The 23,363-nt window shown below is 40.2% G+C and overlaps 1 protein-coding gene across 1 annotated transcript in view; it reads left to right on the plus strand.

The window, feature by feature from the left end:
• Positions 1–19,866, plus strand: part of LOC128854978 (uncharacterized) — a 32,653-nt gene extending 12,787 nt beyond the window's left edge. The window contains exon 2 of the mRNA XM_054089513.1: positions 19,669–19,866. Within this exon, the coding sequence (XP_053945488.1) occupies positions 19,669–19,866 (198 nt within the window). The remainder of the gene's footprint in view (positions 1–19,668) is intronic.
• The last annotated feature ends 3,497 nt before the right edge of the window (positions 19,867–23,363 follow it).

Below are 23,363 nucleotides of genomic sequence, written 5' to 3' on the forward strand. Positions count from 1 at the left end.
TCGCAACAATCCGCATCAAAGCCCGTTTTTTTAACATATCGCTAATTTGCGCCCACGCCCCGACGGAAGAGAAGGACGATGCTACCAAAGATTCTTTCTATGAGCGCCTGGAACGCTCCTATGAGCGCTGCCCCCGCCACGACATAAAAATCGTGCTTAGCGACTTCAACGCCAGGGTGGGCAAGGAGGGAATTTTTGGTCCCACAGTCGGAAAATTCAGCCTGCACAACGAAACATCCGGTAACGGACAGAGGCTGATCGACTTCGCCGGGGCCCGAAACATGGTAGTCTGCAGCACCAGATTCCAGCATAAGAAGATTCACCAAGCCACCTGGCTGTCTCCTGATCGAAAAACACGAAACCAGATCGATCATGTTGTGATAGATGGAAGACACGCTTCTAGTGTATTAGATGTACGTACGATCCGAGGACCCAACATCGACTCGGATCACTACCTTGTTGCAGCCAAACTGCGCACACGCCTCTGTGCAGCAAAAAACGTGCATCTACCTACGCAAAGAATGTTCGACATCGAAAAGCTGCAATCACAACAGACAGCCAGAAGATTCGCCACTCGACTCTCACTGCTGCTCTCAGAGAGCACTGCCCAACACACCGGCATGCGCGAGCAATGGAGCAACATTTCTCGTTCTCTACGTACCGCCGCCGAAGAAGAAATCGGATTCCGGCGAGCCCGAAAAAACAATTGGTACGCCAGGAATGTCATGCTGCCGCAGAAAGAAAGGATGCCGCCTATAAAGCCACGCTGCGATCGGGCGCAACGCGAGCCATGTGGGATCGCTACAGAGAGCTGAAAAAGGAAGAGAGACGTATTATCCGAAAGAAGAAACGAGAGGCCGAAATACGTGAGTGCGAAGAGCTTGAGATGCTGGCCAATAGGAACAACGCCCGAAAATTCTACCAGAAAGTTCGGCGGCTTACAGAAGGTTTTAAGACCGGGGCGTTTTCCTGTAAGAACAAAGACGGCGAACTGGTGACTGACGTACAGAGCAATCTTAAATTATGGAGGGAACACTTCTCGAACTTATTAAACAGTGACAGCTGCGCATGTCACCGAGAAAGTGAAGATCCCGATACCCCAATCGTTGACGACGGAATTGTCGTTCCGCTGCCCGATCATGACGAGGTGAGAATAGCGATAACGCGGCTAAAGAACAACAAAGCCGCGGGCGCCGACGGACTGCCGGGTGAGCTATTCAAACATGGCGGCGAGGAGCTGGTAAGGTGCATGCATCAGCTTCTATGCAAAATATGGTCGGATGAAAGCATGCCTGCCGATTGGAATTTAAGTGTGCTCTGCCCAATCCATAAGAAGGGCGATCCTGCAATTTGTGCCAATTACCGCGGGATTAGTCTTCTAAATATCGCCTATAAGGTTCTAGCGAGCGTATTGTGTGAAAGGCTGAAGCCCACCGTCAACCAACTGATTGGACCTTATCAGTGTGGCTTCAGACCTGGAAGGTCTACCATCGACCAAATATTCTCAATACGCCAAATCTTGGAAAAGACCCATGAAAGGAGAATCGACACACACCATCTTTTCGTCGACTTCAAAGCTGCATTCGACAGTACGGAAAGGAGTTACCTGTATGCCGCGATGTCTGAATTTGGTATCCCCGCAAAACTAATACGGCTATGTAAGATGACGTTGCTCAACACCAGCAGCGCCATCAGAATTGGGAAGGACCTCTCCGAGCCGTTTGATACCAAACGAGGTTTCAGACAGGGTGACTCGCTGTCGTGTGACTTCTTTAACCTGATGTTGGAGAGCATCGTACGAGCCGCAGAACTTAATCGCTCAGGCACAATTTTTTATAAGAGCGTACAATTGCTGGCGTATGCCGATGATATTGACATCATCTCTTGCCAACAAGTGCTACTTTGGACTAAGTAGGCAACTGAGCAGTAAAGTCCTCTCTCGACGAACAAAACTAACACTCTACAAGACTCTCATCATGCCCGTCCTAACGTATGGCGCAGAAGCTTGGACGATGACAACATCCGATGAAGCGACGCTTGGAGTGTTCGAGAGAAAGATTCTGCGTAAGGTTTTTGGACCTTTGCACGTTGGCAATGGCGAATATCGCAGACGATGGAACGATGAGCTGTATGAGCTTTACGACGACATAGACATAGCGCAGCGAATAAAGATCCAGCGGCTACGTTGGCTGGGTCATGTCGTCCGAATGGATACAAACGCTTCGGCTTTGAAAGTATTCGATGCGGTACCAGCTGGTGGTAGCAGAGGAAGGGGGCGGCCTCCTCTGCGTTGGAAAGATCAGGTGGAGAAGGACTTGGCTTCACTTGGTGTGTCCAACTGGCGCCGGTTAGCACGAGAAAGAAACGACTGGCGCGCTTTGCTAAACCCGGCCAAAATCGCGTAAGCGGTTATAGCGCCATTTAAGAAGAAGAAGAATGCCTGCGATAGTTTTGGACTAATTTTGCTTATTCGCGATTGCTGGACAGCGATGCTCAATCGAACTTAGCTTCGTGGTGCGCTCCAAGCTAATTCTACTCTTCAAAAACCTGGTCCTCGTCAAGAAATATCGAAAGAAGGAGCAGCAAAATACCAATTTTTTTAGCTATTTTCTAGTTAGTTTTTCCTTAAACGAAAAATTTGTAAATAACACTTTGAGCAATTTTCTTAAGACTAAATATAATTCATTTTGGACTGTATTTGCTCAATCACTTTTCAGAACACTCAAATACTTTCTTCCTTAGACTACTTCCTTAAACTAATACCCCTCAAAGGCAATCTAACTACCGGTCCGAATTTGTATGCCCTCGCCATTAAAATTTAATGTAAGCTGTATGAAGTATGCATCGCGTTCTAGATGTGTTAAATTTGGTTGAAGTGGAAGCCCTGAATTCTCTTCCCCAACAATTATAGAAAAACCATTTCTGACAGCTTTACTGGAAGGCAAGAAAAATGTGTAGAGTAAGAAATGAAGAAAAGTGCAATGCGAAATAAATTAAATTAAGAAATTTCTATCATAGCTTCGTAGATTCTTTAGAGTACAAACGAACACACACATATACATGCATATGCCACATTCGCATGCATTTATGTTCTTTGTCCTTTGTCCTCAAGGTCTACGCGCTAGCGGTTGAGTGTTCATTGCCATTGCCTAGCACAGCTCCTTTTTACGTTTCCTGCAAACGTTTTTCCATTCGCTGATTTTGAAGCTAATAAGAATTACGTTTCGTAAACCCGTAACTCCGAAATATCTGGCAATTTTCACAGCTCAATGCGCTTTATAAAAGACACACCCTTGCCTTTTGTCGCCTGAAGATATGCAATGCATTTTGGATTAATATTTGCAGGATATTTTCTTGCAGCAAACTAGCGCATACTCACACATACATGTTTATGTACGAATCTATGTACATATGTATGCATAAACGCATGCGTGCAGCGACTCCAGTGGGTGCTGGAATTGTGAAAATGAAATCACAATAACATTTTTTACAGTTAGTTAAGTTTGCTTTGCTGCTTTTGTCGTTACTTTGCGAAAAGTAATGCATGTTTGCGCGCACACACACACACACACATGTGCTATATACACACATACATTTATGAGAAAGGAGTAAAATTATCCTCTTCTTTTTTTAAGGTTGTGCTCAACTAAGAAAAATGCGTGCTCGCGAGTATTGTCGCTGACGTTATTACTATTGATTGGCGGCGAAATCGAAACATTTGCAGACCTCGTGCCTTACTAAGTTCCGTCACCTGATGTATTTGCGTGGGTATATTAGTCATCAGTTCCTAAGTTTAATAGCCAATGTGGCCATGCAACAGCGCACCATAGTTTTGCAAATAGCTGAGTGCACTTCTACTGTGGAAAATCTTCTTATAAAAATACGTTTTTTGATTAATAGGGCAACTTGTTAACATATATTTTAAGTATCTTACATCAGATACTATTCTTAGACCAAAGGTTTCCTTGCAATTTGTGGTTTGCTTCCTGATGTTGTCCTCCAAATGGAGGCACCCACGGTTTTATGCACTCTGAACGGCCGATGACTTTTATGAGACGCTTTTTCATGGTAGAAATGCACTTGTAGGGCTGCCAGTGCTAAGATGCAAATGCAAATCCTTATGTAGAATCCTCCAAACACTCAATTCATGAACACCTAATTATTGAAAATGTCGAGATAGCGTTGTTGTTAGATATAAGTTGTTCGCGAATTGGTTCTTTGGACATGAAGCTAGTTTTTCACGCGAAATCATCTTTATGGATGAAGCTCATTTCACTCTGGATAGATTTGGCAACAAACTAAATTGCCGCCTCTACGAAAAAATGCACTGCTTGAAGTGGGTTTTGAGTTGGTGGAATAATTGGCCCGTTTTTCTTTGGATATGAAAATGAAAGAGCTCTTACTGTCAATGTGGAAGCTCCATATGGGGATTGGCTAGCCATTCATCCGCTTTTTGACGAAATTGGTGGCCATCCAATCACCATGCGAAGATCACCGTACCGACGAAGATCCTTTGTTATTCCTAAACCTCCGCCATCCCATTTTTTCCTCTCCTTAGAGGAAGACTAGCCACAGACAGTGTGTGTAACCACACATCTATTGGGTACCCACAGACATCCATCACGAAATTGTAGATGATCACTGTTCATATAAAATTCGACATACTGAATCCTTTAATTACGGTATAAAATGACATAGCTGCGGACAGGAAAACACGGATATCAGGAGGTGGAATAATCAAGCCACTAGTAAAACCGCGAAAATCATGTGAACAGAGAATGCCGATAAATACGTCCGATTCGTACTAGCCCTGTCCAGAAATGAAAGCAGAACTAGTAAGTACACTGACAGGCCACAATTTGCTAGCGGCACACGTTTACAAGATGGGAGTTGCAAGCAATGATACCTACAGATTTTGCTATAAACTGGAAGAGAGGGAAACTCTTGAACGCTCTACAATATGGGACGTTAGACTGTCTCTCGGGGTTAGAGCTTCAGAGCTTACTTAGATTCGCAAAAGACGCAGGCTTATTACCAGAAGCCTACTACAAGGAAATGGAAGGGCCAAACTCTATCTGGTACCACTAAGGACCAATAAGTCTATGAGGGGGCTTTCAGCCAGCCAGGTAAACCTAACCTAACCTAACCTAGTCTTCACTATAAGGGGTTTGTAAAAAAAAGAATAGCCGAAAGTCGTATGTATGTAGCCCGCGAAATTTGAAAATTTACTTTAGTTGTTGAACAAATCTCGTATATTCTTTTTTTTAAATTTTGGTGAGAGTCAGGCATATATTTTTTATGTTTTGACTATATTGGAAAGCAGATTCTTAAGTAGAGAGCAGTTGGAAGGTCTTACATAGAAATACAAAATATTCCCTCATGTTCAGCAAAAATTATTTCAAATGCAATCAAATTTGTGGAAAAGCCGAAAAAAGTGGAGGAAAACGAAAAATTCGCTACAATTCGCACAATTCAGAAAACTCGATAAGCAGCTGGCAGTCCGCGATAAAAGCCACTCCTGACACCAAAACATAAAGCAAAATGTTTGGAATTTGCAAGAAATCATGCGAGTTGGACAGGTGATTTGTGGCGCTCACGAGTTTATAACAATTGTGTTTGACGGCATGGATGCACGAATATATGATAGGCGTCCACACGGCACCGAAAATCAGCCACACCACACTCTAAAACCATTGAACATGGATGCTAAAAAATAATAGTGTGTGGATGCTCCTCATACCTATTATGGCGCAGGCCTCATAGACAAAGTTGATGGCATAATGAACAGCAATATTTATGTGCAAATATTTCAGAATACGACAACATAGTATTGCCGAGAGGAAATGCCAATAAAAAGTGTCTACCAGCATATGATCCTAAACACGCGAGTCGGAGGATCAAGAATTGGTTTCGCGCAAATAAGATTGAGATTATGAAATGGCCAGTAGGAGACTTAAAAAGAGCTGTGCACAATGCCAAATCGAGTAACAGTTAAGACTTTGTAAAGTTGTTAAGCATGCGAAGTATCGATGTGAGCAATTGGTTGACCCAATGTACCGTCGTTATGCTACCTTAATAAAAAATTTGGGAAATGCGACTAAATATTAGTTTTAACTTTATCTGAGTGACACAGCCCAGACCAAATTAACACAAAAGATGCCATTTCGATACACCACTTGTAGAACCACTGCTATTTATTACTCGAAACATCTCGATGTGAATATGAATTTGTTTATGTTGTTTATTTTCTTGTCAGACAGATAGTTAAAGACTGTTTCCTTAAATTCTGATTGACTGCATGTCCTCCCAAAAGCCAGTGGCTAGTTATTATTGATGTAATTCTGAATATGTCTGCTCGTGACATTCTTAACAACTCGTCAAGTTTGGACTTGTTGAAATTGGGCCATGTTAGTTTAGTTATTTTTGTACGTATCCTTGTTAGTCCATCTGTCAAAGGCCTGCTGCTGGAATAGCGAGAGATTTTCAACCTTCTACCACTTAGGATTTGTTATTGTATGACCCTGTCTTACCAGTTCATTAGCTTTCTCATGCCCTTCTATGTTCCTATGGCCAGGTGCCCAGATGACAGTGATGTCTGTCGTGTGGGCTTTTTCCAAGAGAAAATACTATTCTTAGGCGAAAAGATTTGGAAGGTTCGAGGTCTTTCGAATATACACCGGTTCCGACGCCACATTCCACCTTGGATCTGTGAGTCTAAAGTGCAGTTGTATTCTCTTTGACCCTGAATTCATATCCCACCCCTTTCGCGTTGGGTTTTTTACCTTAACCTCTAATCTAAAGTCTAGGGTAGCGGTGGTAAAATCCGAGTTGCCAGCAAACCTTTGGCTGTCTTAAATGACATTTTGATCAAACATCCTAGCATTCGAAAAACCACCTTCTTTGATTCCTAAGGCGGATTCGTTGCTGTTAGTCGTAGTTGGAAGTCTACTGGCCGCAGGTATGTAGAGATCGACAATACATCTTTTGTAACAAAATGTTTTGTGCAGTTAAGAAATAGAAGAATATTTTAAAGTGACAATAAATGCATTCAAGATTTTTTGAAAAAATCCGAAATTTTGTTGGTACTGCTATTTTTGTGTTCGTAACTGTATATACAAATTTTTTCAATTTATTAACAAAAAATTGTTACAAATTTAATTTTCAAAATAATATCTATCACTAGCGACACATTTTTCCCATCTCTCAGGAAATTTATGGATGCCGCGCCAAAAACATTGGCCGTCTTTGGCCGCAAACCATTCATCGAGCCATTTTTTGGCTTCTTCATGAGAATTGAAGCGCTGCTCGGAAAGTGCGTGGCCCATCGATGCAAACAAATCATAATCGGAAGGCGCCAAGTCTGGTGAGTAAGCCGCATGCACCATCGGTTCCCAATTGTACGTCTCCCCCAATTCCCGGGTCGCTCTTGTTCGATGTGGCGGTGCATTGTCACATTGTCAGTTCATGCGGCACCCATCTTCCGACCTTTAAAATCATGCCCATGTCATTCAAACGTTTGGAAATGGTTTTTTGGATCACTCCCAAAAGCTCTGCCATCATTTCTTGCGTTTGGCCATCATCTTCATCCAACAATGCTTGCAATTCGGCGCCGTCAAACTTTTCCGGTGGCCGGCCAGAATCCTCGTTCTCCACGCTAAAATCACCACTTCGGAAATTTTCAAACAACCAGAAGCACTGTGCTCTACTTATAACATGTCCACCATAAGCTTCTATAAGCATTTGATGAGCTTCATAAGCGTTTTCCTTCAATTGATTAGAGAAAATCAACGATGTCCGCAAATCGTAGTTTGAAGGCACGAAATTCGACATTTTTAAGAGCGACAAAAGTGCATTGTTGTATGAAACGTAACAAACAATGAACTGAATATTGTTGACAGATGCCAGACGAAAGAAACAAGACATTTGGGAAGGTTTAAAAATACTCCTAGCGACATCTATGGACTAATAGCTGAAAGTCTCATTTCATAGGTACACACCTGGTATATTCAGAAATGTCCTTCGGGACCGATTTGTAAGTTGAGTACTCTACTTATAAATACATAAATATGTGTATATATGTGTGCATGTATGTATGTATGGAAGTACAATTGCATGCAATTTGTCTGATGCAAATGAAACTGTTTTCCAAGAGAGCGAAATTGAAGTGTTATAACAGAATTGGTTATATGTATAACATCTTCTGTGCAGGAAAAAAATTCTAACAAAAACATTTAAACAAAAGTCTAAGAAAATTCTAACAAAATTATTTAAACAAAAATCTACCCATGTGAACATAAATCTATTATACGAGTACACGCAATTAAATTTAAAGATATTTCCAGATAAATTCTTACATTTCTATTAAGGAGATGAGCCATCATCGATTCAAAAACAATGAAGTATTTTCCGACAATTTCACTGGCAAATCTGAAAAGTTGTGTTGGCTAAATAGAATGACAAAGTAAAAATTAAAAAAAGTGTAGGAAGAAAGTCCGTATTATAACTTTGCTTGAAATGCAAACAAAACGCAGGAACCTTTACTGCACACACTCAGGCAACAGTTGGGCCAATAACCCTCATCATGCTTTATTAAATTGAATGAAAATTTTGAAAATGAAAAAATGACAAAAACAAAGAGGATGAAGATGAAGAGGGCAAGATGACAGTTGCAAAATATGGCAGCAGAAAAAGGTGGTGAATCTTGCATACTTATACACTAACAAACATACACACAGTTGTGAGTTTGTTGGATGGCGAATATGAAATGAGCAGCTAGCCGCGGATAGAGGAAGGTTGAATTTCATGCAATTGGCTAAGCAAGCGTGGGGGGCAACTGGAAGCTTTTGTGTTGTGTGCAAAACTTAACAAATCAATTCACTGAAGCAGTGCAGGGGAAGGGGGTACAAACAAGATAATGCAATTCTTTCACATTCTTAGTTCATTCTTGTTTCAATGCTTGCATCCCCAGAGTATTTGCACGGTCGAGTATTCGTTTCAGTTTTATGACCGAGTAATGATGCGAGCCATTATAACTGTTACTTTTTCTAATATTTTATAAAATAATAAAAAAATTGCCAGAACACGGTGATGTGAAAGTTCTTTTTTTGTTTTCTTGCTTTCATTCTCGTTATACCCTGATGCACTAGAGCACAGGGTATTGTAACTTTGTTCACATAAAGGTTGCTAGTAACAGCTTACGTAGGTCGGTGAAATGGTTGAAGTTCTACTCTGGCACTCCCCAAGTAGCACTAAAGCGCCGTTTGGATACCACTATGAGACCTCCAACAGGCAGATATCTACAGTCTACCCGTGCCTGTTGATGTAATGGAGAAGATAGATGGGTCTTCAGTAGGCTGTCGAAGAAAGGAGCACCCAGAGATATTAACTGGACATTCACAGAGAAAGTGCTTAACAGTTTCCTTCTCTGAGAGGCCATCACAGCTTCTGCAATGGGGACTAAATGGTAAGCCTAGCTTTTCCGCGTATGTATCGACCGTCCAATGACTGATAAATACAGCTTCGAGTTTAGAAATTGATTGGCGCGGAGTCCTCTGGACTTTCTAAGCACTCCATTTATTGTATTGGCGGTTTTCGAAAGAGCAAATGAAGAAATGTAGCTTTATCTTTCCTGAGAAACAAAAAGGTTGTACAATTCATCTTTAACAAGAGTCACGGGGATACCGATGACCGAGTAGGTGGTCTCGGATACCGATTCTGTAGACCCCTCCTGGCAAGCTCGTCAGCAATTTCATTCCCTCTAAGTTCCCATATCCTAAAAACCCAGATCAAGGAAATGTTACCTGCACTCCTAATAGATTTGATCTCCTCTTTACAGGAGTTAACAAGTTTGAATGTGCACCATGGCGTCGTCAGAACCTTGTTCGCCGCTTGAGTATCGGAAAAAAATGTGAATATATCCCTCGGTTCCACGTTCCCTAAGCACTTTGCATGCCTGCAGGATCGCAAAGACTTCTGCCTGAAATCACTAGCAGTATTGGGCAATTTTAAGGAAATAGTAACAGCTTAATGGAGTCGAGATGTAGGCATACATGCGAATGGCGATCTTCTTGAAAAAGCTACTGTTGTCAAATTTGGTGCTAGACTTATTTTGGTTTGAAATTTAAACGATAAATTTGTTCAAATTTTAGATTTACGATCCTCTGTTCGCCAAACGTTCCAATTTACGATCTTCATGATGATGCTGCAGTGTCCACAATTCGGCGATAAATTTGGAGCAAGGAGTAGCACTCAATACCAACGGCGACTGATATACAATGATGATAACCCCCTTTCTGTGGTCTTGGATGGCTGGTAGAAACATTTGGTTAGAATAGGATGGCGTTTCTTGTCATACTGCGAGGGAAACTTTGAATTTATTGGACATCAAAGATCGTCTGATCTGACTTTAGATCTCTAGTCCATAGAGAGAAACCACAGACGTTTGAAACCTAATTGAAATTGAGCTCTATTTGCGAAAATGTTATCCAGAAATGGTCTGCAAGGAAAAGTTCTAAAACTGTTCTCACGTCTGTGTGTTTGTTTGTTAGAAAAGTAAGTATATCACTCTGGATATATGCATAGTTGGTATTAAAATTCGAACAATAATAATGATTTCATAATATTTATTTTCAACAAATTTATTAAAATTTTGTATAAAGGATAATCTCAATGGAGGAAACACGATTATTTAACAATTTGTGTAAGTAGTTGTATGGCACTTATATGTATTAGCGACGCTCTGAGAACTATACCTTCTAATGCTCTGAATGTCCCAGACTTCAAATTGATTGGCAAATAAAATGCAGGTAAATCCGCTGCTCGGCTTGCCGCAACTAATCAATGGCGTGATTTAGGTCTTGGACACTCGGCCATAGCTCTCGGTCTGAGTCCAACAAATACTGTCGACTACTGTATGGATGAACCATATTTTAATAGGTTATTTAGTACAGAAATTTCAGCTAGACGTGAGTGAGCTGACAATATACCGCCTCGGGAAAATTGCTTACGGCAATTTACTGATGTTTTAAAGCGTTACGATAAAGTTGGCTTGGGCGTCTACTGTAAGCAGCTAAAAGTAAGTGAGCCGGCTCGTGTTATTAATCGCTGTAGCGTAATTCAGGCTAAAATCTTCGCCGTTAAAGAGATAGCTATCTGGTTAGGCAAAAATGTGACCACTTTTAAATAAACCTATATTTGTTCAGATAGACACACGGTGACTAAATCTCTTGGAGAAGAGATCATTAATTCCGTCATTGCTCGCAAATGCCGGTCATCTCTTAACGATCTTCGGCATCCTCTTGATATGGGTGCAAGGGAATTGTAAGGAAGGCGAACTATCAAGGCAGGGCACAACCGTTCGCCTCCTTCTTGATATGGAGATTGAAGGTATGCGCCTCTCAATCTACAAACTGCGTGATGCAAGTAGTGTTGGCACTTCAGCCAACACAAGATGAGTTGATAGTCTGACATATAAAGCAACAAAAATAATTTGGCCAAAATAAGACGTCATGCGCTCAATGGCGCTTTTGCAATCCGCCAAGGGAAACTGTCTGTTAGTTGCTTTAATCACTGGCCACAGTTTCCTAGGTCGATGGGATGCGGAAACATTGAATGCACCTCATTTTAACTATTGCAGAAGCTGCCAGAATCAGTACGAGGTAGAGGCTGCCAGAGATCTTCTGTGCCACTGTCCTCCGTGGCATGCCAGTAGGCTCATCGTTCTTAAATGATACTGATGACCCAAAGGAAGTAAGTGTCAGCCAGGTCAATCGGTTTGCACTTAAAACGAAAACGATTTAAGGGGTTACATGGGTTTCGTCGGGTAAAAAAAGACCTATTTTCAATATTTTTTTCTATGAAAAAAATTATTTATTTAATTCAAACTTTTTTCTGTCTTATAGATACATGTTTAAAACAAAAAATTAAAACTCCTCCATTGTGACGCCATATCCGGTGACCCCTCGAAAAAAAGGTGCGTCCGCGTTGTCAGCATAACTCCTGACCGGCTCATCAAAAATGAAAAAAAAAATAGTGCTTTAGTTAAGACCATAAACTCGAGCTTGAATGAAGGAAAGAACAAAAAGTAAAAATTGGAATTTTGGCAGACATTTTTGCAAAAAAATGAAAATTTCGGTAAAATTTGCTTGACATTTTTTTTTTTTTTAAATAGTTGTAATTGGAAAAACAAAAATCCTTCGTCCAAGCACGAGTAAATTGTATCTCGAACACCTGTGGAAAATTTCATCAAAATCGGTTGAGTAGTTTTCGAGAACATTTGACAACCGACTTTGAAAACAAGGTCCGAGAAAAACGCGTTTAAAGTTTTGAGTAACAATAAAAGTGGCTTGGAGCGCACACATTCCAAAGGCTATATCTGCGAATTTATTATTCGGATCGACTTGAAAATTTAGGATAATATTCCTGAGATGTTGTAGAAATTAATAAGCAAAAAAAAAAAAATCGATTTTTTTAACTAACGAAGGGGGTTACATGGGTCCCTTAACGAGGAGTAGCAGTAGTGGTATCACAAGGAGTTGGCAATGGCCCAAGTAAGTTGGTTTAAATACCGACTGCCTCTTCTACCTTCCTACCTACCCAAGTAGTTGTGACGTCACGCGCTCTTAAGGGGACAGATACCTGTAAACGGCCATATTTTCCCTCATTTTCATTAAAATTATTTAAAATGAAGAAGTCAACATATTTTTTTTAAAATTGGCATACAGTTTATTTATACACTAAAATAATATCATTTTTCTTCTTTAAAATGGTGGATGTACACTCAATTCTTCAAAGAAGGTCGCAGCGGGGCTTCTCAATCGGCGGCCATTGTAGCATCGGCGTCAGTGGCTTGAATACAAAAATCCAAACATTTTTTTGTTTATTAATGTCATAATTTCTATATGAATTAAATGGGAAAAAAATTCGCGGAATAAAAAATTAAAAAAAAAAATTAATTTTGGGGGCAATTTTCCTACTATTTTTGATTCGAAAAAATTACTTTTTCGAAAATTTTTCGAAAACTTGAAACACATAGAAAGTAATATCATAAGAAAGATGTGTGCAAAATTTCAGGGCGATCGGTCAATGACTTTTTGAGTTATCGTGTACGCCAATACGAAGAAAAAGAGTTTTCAGAAAAACGCGTCTGAAGTCGGCAACGTAACTGTATCTCTCCCAGCGCTCGAACGCAAAGAATAGAGTCATCACGGTTGACGATCTATAATATAAGAAATACTTAAATTTACGTTCTAAAAATTTTTTTTAACATATTCTTAACATTTTATGAAAAAAATTAAATTTTTTTTCGAAATTTTACTTGGATGCCACTCCCAGTCCAGATATAGTTGATAATCAGCATGAAAAAAAATCAATCATTGCTATTGACATTTTCCATAAAACGAAAGTTTCAAAAAATTTAAAGGCTAGAAATATTTTCGGAACTAAGCTAGCAAAATTACTGAGGGTTGATGTGAGGAGCGTGGCATCACCCAGTTTTGTGCCAAAAACAGAAAAAAAATTATAATTTAATTTTTTTGTTTTTTAACAAATCTTCAAGCAGTAAATATTAACCCCACTTACGATATGTTTATGCCTAAAAACATGCGCCGGGTATATAAAGTACAGTTTCACGCGAATTGCAAACTTTTTTATTACCAACACAAAACTTATAAGTGAGTTGAGTGAGTGCCAAAGATGAAAACTGTTAAGCCTAATGGGGTCAGTTTTGCCCTTTTAATGGAACAGGTTAATAAAATTTGCGACCTTCTTAGTTGGCAGATGCAAATTTGAATTTATGCTTTTATGAGCTTTGACAAGTGAAATTAATGTGATGCAAAGTAAATGCCCGAACACTGAGACAGTGAAACATAAATACCTACACCTACACACGCAAGCATACACACACTTATACATATACATATACTCACTTACAAAGCTACCTCGGGTTTCTTTTCTTGTTGAAGGAATCGAACGGTTTCTAGATATGGCTGTGGTTTATTCATGCAAACTTTCGTTGGTGATCGCTGGAGCGGGTTGGCCGGAAGATTTGTGTGCCATGAGAAAATCAAGAAACTTGCAGGATAAAGTTAAATAAAAACTTTATCATGCAAATTGGCAAAACGACGGAATGTTTGTATGGTCAAAAGTACCCAGTTGGAAATTTCTTTCCCTATTCTACTTATGCTTTTCTTGATGTAGGTGCCGAAATTTTTAAGATGTCCTTTTTTAGGTTCTTAGCAACCAGTATTTTGGGCGAGAAAGAAATTTTGGGGTAAGATAGGTGCCCATTTGATAGTTTTTCTTATATTCACGTACTTTCAATAAATGATATAATGTAACAGTGTATGCTAGAAAAGCACTCATACACCGCGACTACATCGCCTATTTCTGTAGAGTTCAGTACTCGTCTATATCTGATATCTCTTCATAACTTTACTTTTACAAGTATGCCTTGAATTTGACTTTAAAAAGGTCGAGCCAAGGAGCACCAGGAGATTTGGTGGCTCCTAAAACACTCAGGCTAAAGAGCCCATTGTAAGCTCTGGAAAGGGGGTAGATAGTCAAGAGGGGAAGGAGAGAAGTGAGAGAAGTATCAGAGAAAGAGATAGGAAAGAATAGAGACAGAGATAGAGATATTTAGTCCTGTGAGAATTTTCCAGATTCTTTGGCAAATCTGTAAATATCCTCCAGTTTTAGAGAACGAATATTACTCATTCTCATGTCATCGGAACCCAATACTCGCAACCTTGCTCTAGCAAAGGCAGGACACTCACAGAGAAAGTGCTCAGTGCTATCCGCCTCCTCCAAGCATGACAGGCATACCGGGTTCTCGATGATTCCTATGGTGGTCATATGCTGACCCCATGGGTTGTGTCCTGTAATGATGCCGCCCATCAACCGAACATCTTTCCTTCTAAGTTTTAGTAGAAAATTTGACAGTTTTCTGTTCGGACTTGTCACAAATACTTTGCAGTTCTACAGCGTTCTAAACCGGACCATCACTCTTTATGTAGATTGCCTACATAATTGCTGATCCAATTCATGATTCCTGCAGAACTGATTCCGATTATTGGCTCTGGCCCTTGTGCGTGAACGATCCACGGTTAGCCAATTCATCGGCAATTTCGTTTCCTTGAACGCTGGAGTGTCCTGAAACCCATTTAAGTATACGCCTGTTTTGTCTTGCGACAGAATTAAGCTTCTTCTTACATTCTTGAACATTTTTTGAGGTTTACTTCGCATTCTCCAGGGTCTTCAGTGCAGCCTGACTGTCACTCAAGACTCCAATCTGTTTCCCCCTCCACCTCCTCTCGATTATCCATTTGGCTACTTTTAGGATGGCAAAAACTTCTGTTTGGAAAACAGTTGCCATTTCCCCCATAGCATAGTTATACTTGTTACTATCGTTTAAGTACTATTCGGCTCCAGACCCTATTTCATTCTTGGACTCATCGGTAAAGAAAATATCCATCAAACCTTCCTGGATCGCTTCATTGCTCACGCAATGGAAATCTGACATCAAATTTCCTTCCAAATGAAACTGTGGGTATCAGGTCATATTTAGGTGCCAAAAACAGTGGATACTGCTCCGACAGCAACTTGAAGATTTCTCTGTGTCCCGAAGTTCCATCTTCGTGCCAGAAAACATATTTATGGAGTAGACACATTGCTTTTATTGCTTCCTGTTGTATCTTAAGATCCAGGGGGAGCAAATTAAGCATAGCATTTAGGGTATCACTAGAGATTGTACTCATGGCACCCATGATGCATAACAAGTATGCCTTAATTTGGAATAAAAATCTTGCCGCTGAGGTAGTGCAAAAATTTTCGTCAGTCCATTATTCTTCTTCTTGATTGGCGTGATAACAGCTAACGCGATTTTGGCCGCGTTTTAAAAAGCGCGCCAGTCATTTCTTTCTTCTCAGTTGGAAACACCAAGTGAAGCCAAGCCCTTCCCCAGCTGAACTTTCCAACGCCAATTAGGCTGTCCTCTTCCTCTGCTACCATCAGCTGGTACCGCATCGAATACTTTGAGAGCCGGAGCGTTTGTATCCATTCGGACGTAGCCGCTGGGTCTTTATTCTATGTCATCGTAAAGCTTATACAGCTCATTGTTCCATCGCCTGCGATATTCGCCGTTGCCTACGTGCAAATATCTAAAAATCTCGCGCAGAATCTCTCTCTCAAACACTCCAAGCGTCGCCTCATCGGATGTTGTCATCGTCCAATCTGCCGCGCTATACGTTAGGACAGGCCCACGTGAATTTTTCCTCATTTTCTCTATCGGCAAAAGCATGTTTTGCTTCCATCGTAGTCTTCCTTTAGCTGCATACTCTTCATCCAACTTTCATTCAATTTGGCGAGGCGTTTATTTAATAGAAATTTCCTTCATTAGCCTTTAATTTTAACCGTCAATCCATTTCTTCACATTGGAATACAGGAAGTAGTATTTACCGACTGAATCTCCAGAACATACTGAATGAGGGAGTATCTAATACAATTGTTTTGCCATTGCGACTGCGAATTTGTACGCCTGTCCGCTGTCCTTGTCAAATTATAACTACAAGTAGTTTCCTTGAAATGCCGCAGATTATTCAAATTCTTCAAATCGACGTCGTAGTAGAGTCTGCGTGAAATGCGCCAAAGATTGTTATACCCATGACTTCATTGGCCGAAAGATCCACCTTGGGCTTTTTCGGCTTCGGATCACCACCGTAAGTCCACTTTCTCGACTATTCCTTAGCTCCTCGTGTGCTGAGATGAATTCAAGCTTTTAAATATCGGCAAACACTCCCACTGGGCAGGCATTGGTAAATCTCCGAGTGTATTTTTGCTATGAAAAAGCTCCTCATAAAGATATTTGCCGTTCGGAGTAGGCTAAAATCTGGAGGACCCTCCATTTGTGGAGGAGGAGCTCGGCCAAGCACCTAACAGAAGTGTATGGGTCAATTATTTATTAACTTAAACATTCGAAACATTTGTACGAAACTGGAAATACTGATCCGTGTGTAGAGTCCGTAGACTCATCGCTTGCGCTTCTTCACTCACCGATCGCTGGTTGTGGTTTTTGTCGACCATTGCCGAAGAATATTCGGAGTGACTTGTAATAGAATCAGCGCACTGAAATTGAGTAAACCACTTGTGAAATGCTTTTAAAACTCTTCATTGGTTTACATGATGGCGGTTCTGCCTCAAAACTAGCATTTCATTAGCACGCGAAGTTTGAATTTTTCCACTTTTATGCAAATACTCGTTTGAAATGGCTGCACAAGAAAATTTTGTAACCACAATACCACAAAAATTACGAACTTTCAGTTGTTTCCAAATATGTTTTTTGTTGAGCAGACTTTTTTAGTTGCGGAGAAAATAATATCTTTTATCATTTTTAAAAACTTAGTGAACCGCACATTCTCTAAGCCTATTCTGCCAACATGTTCGTTTTGGATTTGTTTGTAAAGTGGCCAAAGGTGGTTAAAGGCCGTTTCTTTAAACCTAAATAGTACTTAGTTTGAGTGCCGGAGGGATGCATTTAGTCTAGTGGCAATGTTCAAATAGAGGGCGTGGAATGCAATCTTTATCTGATCAATTAGGGCTTGTTTAAATTAGTATTATTTTTTTCATTTATTAAGTACTTATCAGTTCTTTTTTACTATACATTATTTTCACCTCTACCGCAGTATCCCTAATTTTTTACCTTAATATCTTTTGTGGGCTCCTGTTGCTGCTAAGCAGATGGGGAAGCATTGGCTGATGTTTTTATTTTGCATATTTGGTCAATGAAGCAATATTTTCTTACAGACTATTTAACAATTATATTTAAACTGGGGCATCCAATTAAAAATATTAGTAAAAATTTGAAAGTATTCGATGCGGTACCAGCTGGTGGTAGCAGAGGAAGAGGAAGGTCTCCTCTGCGTTGGAAAGATCAGGTGGAGAAGGACTTGGCTTCACTTGGTGTGTCCAATTGGCGCCGGTTAGCACGAGAAAGAAACGACTGGCGCGCTTTGTTAAACCCGGCCAAAATCGCGTAAGCGGTTATCGCGCCAATTAAGAAGAAGAAGAAAAATTGTCAAGACTGACAGTTATTGAAATTTGGTTGAATTCGAAAAAAGTCCTTCGAATAGGCTTACAACGAGTATTACTCACTCCAGAATTATTTGCATAGAAAGACAACGAAGCAAGAAGATACCTCTGCGGAACATTAGAATTTACTCTTTCTAAAAGTGGCTGCCAGTCATAAACTTCTTGGGTAATGCAAAAATAAAAGTTAAAGATAATAATGGAATGGAATAACCCCTTGGAATGACAAAATTCATGTGATCAGGAATAAAAATTTAATATCAAAAGTAATGCCGAGTTCCTTAAATTCCTAAAGGCATTGGAAGTTACTTCCCGAGAAGTTGTACTGAGTTTTTAATGAACTGCGTGATTTTTAAAATGAAACCTAGAGCTATATTTCAGATATTTAAGAAATATGTGTCAACACCAAGAATATAATTCATATGGTTTGGATTGGAGTTTCATCATATCTGCGGTATTCGACTACGATTGAATAAATCTCCATATTGACGGCGTATAATAGAAAGTTGGCGAATGAAAAGCAAGAACCAGTGCCATTCATAAACAGAATAAACAGCAATGAACCCAGAATGCCACTTTTCGGTACGCCACAAGTTGTGAAAAAATATGCAGATTAAACATGATCGAGTATGACGACGCACCGCCTTCGACACAAATAGGATTTGTCATTGCAGAAAATTAGAGTGAACACCCAGGCAAGCGAGCATGTTGAGCGAAATCAAAATCAAAACTTTGTCGACTGTGATTTTAGAAAAGTCGATGCAAATGTAATCACCCAGAAGAGAATGCTGAGATGCAATACTCACTAATGACAGACAGAGTTGTAAGTTTAGAACGACCCAAATTTAACGAAAACAAATGAAACTGCGAAACACATTTTGTTTTTGATGACGCATTCAAGGAGCTTATATACACTAGCGAGCTTCGAGAGAGGTCTATAATTATATACATACCTCACATTGCCTCTTTTGAAAATAGGAATTATAGAAGGAGGAGATGCGAGTTTCCAAGCAAACTTTATGGGCCCAAAAAATTACATTTTTGGTATGGCTTGTTCATATGATCCAGTCCATACCTCCTTGATCAAAAAGTTTCACCCGGAACACCCGCCAGATGACATTCCAAGTCAATTGATTTGAGTCCTGCTTTTTTCTTTGTTAGGTTTCCACATCTGTGATTGACATTCCTGCCAAAACTTTATTGCCATTCCTTGATATTTATAAAAGTTACGCGATCTTGAGCAAAACTACCTCTGCACCTGTTTTGGATTTTTTACTGTTTTAAAAATGGATCAGAATTCGCAGAACCGAGTTAACATTAAAGTTTGCTTTACATATGGATTCAATGGTGTAAAAACCTTAGAGATGTTGGGAAGCTGTTTCGGTAATGATGCTCCTAAGAAATCGGCCATTTACGAGTGATATGAACGCTATAGAAGAGATCGTGAGTTCATCGAGGATGAGGAACGTAGTGACAGGTCGTTGCCAACGAAAACTGATGAAAACATCAATAAAGTGAAAGAAAAGTTGAACAATAACCGCAAATAAAGAGCTGACAAAGGACTTGAATATTGTTTATGGATCCGATTAGGATTGCTACCAAATTGGCTCCAAAGAACCTGAATTGTATGCAAAAGGGAGCAAGGATCCAAGCAAATTTGCTGCTCTCACTGCTGCGTCTACTCCTGCTGCTGGCGCTGATGTTGTTGCTGAAAAGAAAGAAGAACTAAAAAAGAAAGAATCAGAATCCGAAAAAGACGACGATATGGGTCTCGGTCTCTTCGATTAAACAGTCAACAGTAACAAGGCCAAGCCTGAAGTTCATCCAACATTAATCTATTGCGTCATTACTTGAGAGGAGACAAGGGTTTATGAGTACAACATGCGGTCCAGACATTAGGCGAGTGAGTGTGGAGAGCTCCGAATGAACCAAAGCCAAAGAAACCAAGTCGTTTTCAGTCGAAAAACAGAGCGATGCTTGCTGGTTTTATGGAGTACAGCTGTATTGTGCACCACGAATTTTTGCAGAAGGTCAGACAATTAAAAATAACTATTGTTTGGGCGTTGTGAGACATTTATGTGAAGCCATTAGCCAGAAAAAAGGATTTGTAGGAAAAAAATTCGTGGATTTAGCACCACGAAAACGCACAGGAACAAAATGAATCCAACCTTCTAACGGCCACGGAGTTCTCCTCATATGGCTCCCTGTGATTTTTTCTGTTTAAAGTCAAAAACCATAAGAAACGCGTTTTAACAGCCGAAAGGACGTAATGGAAAAATTCAAGATGACTCTAATGACTCAACTGAAAATAGAGTTCCAGAAACGTACCGAGAGCTCGATCAAAGGCTTGCATAAGTGCTTTGCAGTTGATGGGTATTACTTTCAAGGCGATAATGCGAGAATATTACTTTTGAGGAATAAATTTGTATTTGGAATTTTCTGAATATATTCCGGGAGCCTTTAGAAGGGAGTGTAAATTTTAAATACTGAAGACTGAGTCAACATGGTACGGGCTACTTGAATTTCGCTTTTAAATGTGCTACGGATGAATCCATAAGGCCAGAGAAATTATAACTTTATTGGCACCAGAACTGTTGGGCAAACGGTTTTTAAGGCCACTCTTTTTACAATTCTTACTACGACAATTTCATGCCCTTTGTATAAGTTTAGCCGCATTCTTAAATGGCTAATGAAAGTTGTATTGAAGATGTTCACATGCCATTCCTTGATTCACGCTTCTTATCACAAGAGCTGACTCTTTCTGAGAGTCCTCCGAGCCGGGAGTCTCACATGACAAAATGGGCGTTCGCCATAAGTAAATAAGAAACATTTTGAGAATTGAACTTACCTACGAAACACGCAGGTTTTGACTACATTTCAGGGCAGTACAGATCTTTGCCCACCAACCGAGAAGACAAAAAATAGCACGTAATAGGCGATTATACTGGTTGGCTTTCGATTTTAATATTTCATGTCAGCGAGGTGTGTCAACCGAATCCACAACTATTAATAGCCAATATGCCAGACAGAAGCACACTTGGCACCCGCGGCTGATTGAAGAATATAAAAAAAAAAATTATTCAATTTAATTTAAGATTTTGTATCCAAGTACTGTGTAAATAATTCAAATGGATGTGCCGCTAGCAAATCATTTTGTCTGGGCAGCATCACTGACAACACCAGCAGAAGGAGCAACGATAGCTGAAGTAACGCTAGCTTAAAGCACTTCCTTGTTGCATTTGCAGTTGCAGCTACGTTCGAGCTGAGAAATTGGAAGGTGGACTACGCTCCAGTTGGATGAGACGTCGTTATCCAATGCTTGCTGCTACGGCCTGCCAACTGTAGTTGTCAGCGATTGTGTTGTAGCGCTGCTACCAACTGGCGCGGCTGCCAACTGCCGCGCGCTCTGTTTGACTTTTATAAACTTTTAACGACTTTTGCTTGTGGATCAGTGCTCACAAAGCCCATTGCCAAAGTGCCGGAGAGGCGTGTTGGAAACTTTATTTGTTTCGCCGTCCACTTGCTATTTATTTTCCTTGTCAACCTGTTTTTTCCTTAATTTTTTTTCCTTTTTCATAGTTTATGAATTTTCTTTCTTCACATTTTTTTTTTCGTCCTCTTCTGCACAATTTCATCTTGCGGCGGCATCATCATCGTCATCCTGCGCTTTGGCGGGCACCTATTTTCTTAGTTGGTTCTCATTCGCTCCGAACTGCGCATTCCCTCCACTAGGCATAGCTATTGGTCATTCAATTCTTGCTTACCCTTCGCCTGTTGCGACAACAGTGCGCCGCTAAGGAGTTTGCAACTTCTCAACGCCGGCCTCGGTATTATCGATGACATCGCGGCAAAGTTGTTTGGCTGTGAATGCTGTTAGGATTGGTCATGAGAAGTGGTGGTGTTGTAGGAGCTTGAGTGCTTTTGGTTGCTCACATTTCACTGAAGCGTTGCGGCACTGTGATGTGTATGGGTAACGGTGTAGAGGTTTTCCAACGTCAGAGACTTGGATAAAGTTTTAATGTTCTTGTGTTTGATCAAGTTAATTTAGCAGGAAATTATAATTGTTTTAAGTTTTCATGTGATTTTTCCCCGGACATTTGAAGTTTTTCTGATGACGGGCAATAAGTCGAATCATCGTCGAAGTAATTTTTTTGCTTGTCGCTCGTAATAGTTATAATGGGCTCAATTGAGTAGATGTACATTCACCCGCAAATAGATTTCCCCACAAGCATTGCTAACTAATGCATAGACATTTATTTTTATTTTTGTTTGGTACTACTGCAAGGAGTTCAACACAGAATGAACTCCGAAGCTTTGTGTGAAGTATAGTTTATGTAAAAATGGCCTGTAAGCTCTAGTCAAGATGAAATTTTGCCCAATAAGGAAAATACAGTAAAATAATAATAAATACGGCTATACGCTTTTCCAAATATTCCCTTCCTGCATTAGCTTGAACTAATTTTCAAATGACTTTGGAAGTGGATACCTCCAAACCGTGCTTCAAAAGCTTCTGCACGCGTTTAACAACGTTGAACACACATTTTATTTTTGATGCTCGAGAACAAAAAGGAATCATTAGGTACCAAATCAAGGCTGTAAGGTCGATGACCATTAATTCGATCTTTTGAGTGCTCAAAAACTGTCTTGTGTGAGCCGATGCGTGGGAGCTTGCATTGCTTGGTGAAAGATGATTTATTTGTCTTCGGCGGTTGGTTTTCCTTAGTTCTCTGAAAAGTTCTGCTAAGCCAATAATTGGCTATTTAAATTGCTTCAGTAGTAAGGTAGCGAATGGACCAAATTTCGAGAAAAAACAGCCGACAATTTGCTTTGAGGTGTTTCTTCCGCTAACAACTTTTGTTAGATTAAGCTCGTCTTGGAACATCCATACTGTCAGTTGCGGTTTTGCTTTCATCTCATGTGCATAGATCTAAGACTCGTTACCTTTTACGATATCACAGGCATAATTTTAACCACTGCGGCTTTACACCAATCGACTCGAGTCCTTTTTTTGGGAAATTGTCAAATTATGCGGTATTCAACGAGAACAAATCTTTTTGCCGACCAAATGTTCTTACAATATATTATATAATGTATGCTGATCCCATTAACTTCCTTGGACGTCCTTAACTCGCGATATGTCACGTGACCATCTTATATTATCAATTGACGCACAGCATCTCTTGTTTGGACGGACTTCACAAAATCCATCCTCCAAGGATCGACGGCTGCTTTGGAGCTCATTGGATTAGCGTGGTGCTTCAACACCAAAAGTCAAGGAAACTTGA

The sequence above is a fragment of the Anastrepha ludens genome, chromosome 2 (assembly GCF_028408465.1).
Source record: "Anastrepha ludens isolate Willacy chromosome 2, idAnaLude1.1, whole genome shotgun sequence".
In the NCBI taxonomy this organism is placed as follows: domain Eukaryota; kingdom Metazoa; phylum Arthropoda; class Insecta; order Diptera; family Tephritidae; genus Anastrepha; species Anastrepha ludens.